This window comes from Mesitornis unicolor, unplaced genomic scaffold (genome assembly GCF_000695765.1).
Source record: "Mesitornis unicolor isolate BGI_N332 unplaced genomic scaffold, ASM69576v1 scaffold8127, whole genome shotgun sequence".
In the NCBI taxonomy this organism is placed as follows: domain Eukaryota; kingdom Metazoa; phylum Chordata; class Aves; order Mesitornithiformes; family Mesitornithidae; genus Mesitornis; species Mesitornis unicolor.
The window spans coordinates 78,107-83,444 of record NW_010198351.1 but is presented as its reverse complement, the minus strand read 5'-3'; the positions used below and the strand labels follow the sequence as shown (position 1 = coordinate 83,444).

Below are 5,338 nucleotides of genomic sequence, written 5' to 3'. Positions count from 1 at the left end.
GTGTAGGGGCAGCACACCAGAATTGTGCATCTTCAAATTGTGTGTGAGGCTCCAGGCAACTTTTAACTTTTCAGAGGAGTGACCCTGTTTGTCTAAGATAAAGGAGGAATAATATCTGCTGCTGCAAAAATTAAGATTGATGCTTGAATAATATTTCATTGAGCATTGAAAGTAACTTCCAAATTACTTGTTTTCTTTCAACATTCAACCACCAGAAACTTTCCAAGTATAGGAAGCCTACTGGAAGAAGAGAAACCAGTTTTAACTTTCTAGAGGTTGATCTTTTGGTTAAGGTTACAGAACTAGTATGGTAACCTTCCTCTTTGCTTAACTCATTAATGTTTATGGAAGATCTCACAGCTCATGTCTCAGTGATGGAAATGTGAATGTAGTAGCCACTTTGAATGGCATTTGTCTTCCTGCAAATAACTGAATTTTATTGTGGTGTGCTTGTAGCAGAAGCAAATTGCTGTCTCATGGCCCCTTTGTCAAGTCTAAGAATTGCTTGATTTCTGTACTGCAAGCAGATTTCTCTCTCAGTGTCCATCCTAGGGCCACTGGGATGCCCTTAAGAGACGCAACCCTACTTTACTTTGCAATGGAGGAAGCCATAAGGTCCTTCAGCTTTTACTTTCACAGTACCACAGATGAAGATGATATTGTTCACCAACAGCAGGAGCCATACCTGAAAGTTTGTTTCTGTTTTTTTGATTGTTTGTTTGTTTGTTTAATCTGTACTTCTATCAGTGCTTTCTTTAACTGAAAAATTAAAAATCAAAGCAATTATGGTCAATTCAAAATGAAAGCAACTCTCTGTGTCCTGTTCTGCCTGAGCTCACTGGGAAGGCCAAGTGCCCACTTCAGCTCTGAGGCAGACAAGAAGATGGCAAGAAACGTCAGTGGAGATTAACGTTGTATAATACCCACTATACAAACAGTAAGAGAAGAGATGGTCTTAGAAAAATAGTCTACTTTAGTAAAACATTAAAAAAAAAAAGTAGTAGTATTCTCTTACAGGCCAGGTATCAAGGTGCTGAGAAATTAAAATTATTATCATAAGGTCACAGAGGACGTCTGTGGTAGTGCCAGGGATTTAATTTGCTTTGGAAATACCAGTCCACAAGTAACCACAAGAGTAACTGGTCTCTGCTGGATATTTGTAACACTCCCTTACAAATTTCAACTAGAAGAATTCACACACTTCATCTTTGTCTTGTTTTTAATGTAGTAATGGTATTTGAGGCAAAATTGTTGCACCTGCACTTCATTAGAGATTTCTGTGGCACATAAAAGTGTCCATGCTAGACTTCTCTCATTCATAAAACTCAAACAAATGTTAAAACAAGACATATAATGAACATCAAGCCCTGCACTTCAGAGTTTTTCATTATCGGTGGTCCTTAATTGTATAAAAATTATATTAACAGAAACCCAAAGCTAAGAATAATTTGATTGGTTTACCTGTGTAAGGATTGCTATTATTAAAAATAAAAAGGAATTACAGACTCTTCCATTATTTGATTGGCCTGCTTAAGCCAACGCTGCCAATATAAATGCCCAATACTGTCAAATCATTAGAAGTTGAAGTCAATCAGTATTCCTTTGAAAAGCATAATCAATTGTTGAAGAATTTAGACTTTAAATAACAAAAATGAAATAAAATTAAATAACACCAATTAGATAAATTGTTTAAGAATGTGGCCATTAAATAATACAAATACATTTAAGATGCAGAATCGTGTAAAAAAGAAGCTGTGAATAAAGTGTGCTGAGTAGAATGCATAGACTGTCTTCAGAGCTACCTGGGTAATGTTTTTTATTCTAGGGTAGATCTTTAATGGTGTGAAAAACAGTATATTGTGATTTTTTTGGGTTGAAATTTCATTTTCAGCTGCCAAAAATATGTGTTTGCTTGCCAGACAGAAAATCTGTTATTTTCTGGAAACTTGAAAATACTTCCAGCAACCAGACATTTCTACAGGCTGTTCAGAGTCTTGATGAAGAAGTGGACTGATGAGAAAAGCTTTGTTCAGCTCCATTTTTACTCCTAAACACATGGAAAGCAAAAATATTCTTCTCAGGCTCTCTGGGACCCTTCCAGTGCTCCTGACTGAGGCACAAGTCCCAGCAAAGCTGGTGATAAATTTTCCCAGTAAAAAAGCCATTGTTTTGACCCTGTCTCACTATAGTCATTGTCTCATGAGGATGGAAACAGATGAGCATTGAAACACTACTGAGATATTTCAAAGCTCAGCATGCTCAGACAAATCTTCCTTTCTCATATCCTTGGCAACCCCATGGAGGCCCAGAGGGACTTTATTGGGAACAATTATAGTGGAACAAGAACAAGGCAATCAGATCCTAATGAGAGAAGGATTTCTTCCAGGGATTTCAGATACAAAGTCTGCTGTGCCAGATGGAAAGGCATTTGTAACTTGCACGGAATTGATCGTGTGGTCCACAATAAATAGTTCAAAGCCTACAAAGGAACTACAGGTTGGGTTTTTATGCTGTGTGCATTCATGTGAGTAAGTCTAACTCAAAATGTCAGTGAAACAATCCCAGAAATGTGAATGTTCATTTTGTTTTCCAGAATAGGCTACCAGATTCCACTGTTTGCTGGCTTCTGCATCATGTTTGTGTCAACGATCAGTAAGTGTCCACATCGTGTTTGGGCTGGCCTCAATGCAACTTTTAACTACATGAACTATAATAGTCCTCACTAGGAATTTTTCTTGTTGATGCAGAGGAACTGATTTTCAAGGAAAATTTAAGGGTGGCTGTTCCACGTGGATGGTGCTGCTGCTAAGATTTGACAAGTACGCTCTTATGAAAGTGCTATAAGGAATTCACCATCTTCCATTCCACCTCAGCGGGTCTCTTCACAGAATTACAGAATGGTTTGGGTTGGAAGGGACCTTAAAGCTCATCCAGTCCAACCCCTGCCATGGGCAGGAACACCTCCCACCAGACCAGGTTGCCCAAACCCCCCTCCCACCTGGCCTTAAACACTGCCAGGGAGGGGCCAACCACAACTTCCCTGGGCAACCTGTGCCAGTGTCTCACCACCCTCACAGTGAAGAATTTCTCTTGCTTAGCAAAATTTTTCTCTCAGGTTCTTGTAATCTGAAACAGTGCTCAGACAGTTTTAAACTGATAACTATGGGAGGGCTTTCAGCCATGAGAGGGCTATTTTGCAGGGTCCTTAACAACTAGCTATTGTAGGGGCTTATCAGAAAGATCATGAGGCTGCAGTGGCTCACAAGCAGAATATAAGTCAACAATATCATAGCGTTGCTAAACGTCACCGTGGGATGTGCAAACAGGAGTACAGCCTGCAAGTCAGCTGAGATAATTTGTCTGCTCTAATGGCATTGATAAGGCTTCAGCTGCTGTTTTATGTTCAGTTTTGGCATGGCACTTAAAGCTGTGGCCCAGAGTACAAAGGAGAATGTCAAGGATCATTAGGAGTCTGTGAGGAATGATGAAAGAGCTAGGTTTGCTTCAGGAAGCAGATGTAAGGGGTGTCAGAGTCTATGACAAAAAGGAAAGGAACAAAGAGTTTTCCATGTCCGCTGTACGTAAGAGAAGGAATAAAGAGCTTAATGCTGTGTCGAAAGAAATTTATGTTAAATATTAGGAGACTATTTCTAACAGCAAGGGGATTGAAGTGCCAGAGATTACCTGGTCTTGGAGTGCCTGATAACTCTGCATTTTAGGAACATGTTAGACAAATTTTGATTGGGATGGAGATAAGAGTAGTAAGCCTAATCTATGTCAGAAGAGAGTAATGTTGATATGGTGACATCCATCCTTCCTTTATTTTTCTTGCTTTTTCTCTGTCTGCATGGGTAGTGATTTTCGTAAGATGTGGTGAAAAGCCTGAGAGCGGCCAACAGATAGGAGCATTAAAAAGGTTTTAAAAACTCACTGTAGATTTAATGACACTGACCATGACATAGGCTCTACAAGCAGAGATGGGTTTCTGGGACACTCCAACTTTCCAGTGTTGTAGATGGGGAATTTAGCTGGACTGATGAGTGCAGCATCCAGGGGCTTTCTCCCAAAAGGCAGAAGGGAGCCCAGGGTAAAATCTCTTGGGAACAGATAGGAGGCACCTCCTTCAGTGCCATTTCTCTGCTGCTGGGAGGACCAGGAACTTCCTACAGCCCCCAAATGGGTGGAGCTGGCATCCCTGCACCTTCAGCCCACTGTGCTGCACATCTATTGCAGAGCTGGGAACACCGGGGTGAAACCTCTCTCCACCCATTTACTTATTGAAGGAAACATCGGTGCACACACATGGGTGGGTGTGTGTTAAATCCTGCTTTCCCTGAGTGCCTGGACCTCCAGGCTGAGGACCCTTCAATGAAGCAGCATGGAAAGACAAGGCTGGCAAGAAAGGTCTTATTACTCCTTTGGTGTGCAGCTGAATCAGAGCAGGATGTAATCAAATTCTAAGTAATTAGTTAAAACTGCTTGTGCGCTTGCATTTGGTGTTACCAGGAGGCTTAGACACCTGAGAGCAATTCAACACTGACACATCTAAATGCAATAAGGGAAAATAATGCAGTTAGCATTGAAAGCGGCACAAGTCGCTGTAAACACTTGACTAAATTTCATGAAGTTTTTGTGATGATTTCAAGAAATCTAACTTTTAAACTTAGTTATAGTTAACCTAATTTTAAAAATTTACCTTTGCTTTCTTTCTGTAGTGTTTGCCTTCTCAGGAAGCTACACATTACTGTTTATTGCCAGGTCCCTTCAAGGAGTGGGTTCCTCATGTTCTTCTGTGGCAGGTAAGAGAAGAGATGATAGAGTAAAATAAAGGTCACTGATTCTGCAATTTTTAGTAATTTTCTAAATTTTATTTTGTCTGCAGCTTCAATAATTAATACAAAAATATTCAATAAATAAATTTTCTATTTTTTTCTGTCCATTTCATATCAAGTAGCTCAAAAGCAAATGTCTTTTCAAACTGCCTTGATATTTGGGTTGCAGGAAAGTAGAGCCCTAAATGAACTGCACTCTCCCTGGGATTTCTGCATCTGTGTCTTCAACATTTTAAATTTGTTTTTAGCCATTTTAAAGGTCATCGGGAACTTATGTTGGTACTCATTATAGTAGAGATAGCAGCTCTGTCTGTTCCTGAAATTTCTGTTATAGAATGTTTTCAAGGACTTACCATGCTGTCTGCCAGTTTGGACTCAGTTTGCCTGTACCAGATTTCCAATACAAGGTTATAAATTTAAATGAGGAGCTGAAATTTCTGAGACTGGAGAAAATATGTTTTGTTAAAGCATTTCACAGTCTTTTTCTGGAAATATTTCCCATGATG

General features: G+C 39.6%; 1 protein-coding gene across 1 annotated transcript in view; it reads left to right on the top strand.

The window, feature by feature from the left end:
* The window catches only part of SLC18A2 (solute carrier family 18 (vesicular monoamine transporter), member 2), a 28,365-nt gene that overhangs the window by 6,460 nt on the left and 16,567 nt on the right, over positions 1 to 5,338 (top strand). The window contains exons 3-4 of the mRNA XM_010189112.1: positions 2,594 to 2,652; positions 4,716 to 4,799. Coding sequence (XP_010187414.1) covers positions 2,594 to 2,652; positions 4,716 to 4,799 — 143 coding nt within the window. The remainder of the gene's footprint in view (positions 1 to 2,593; positions 2,653 to 4,715; positions 4,800 to 5,338) is intronic.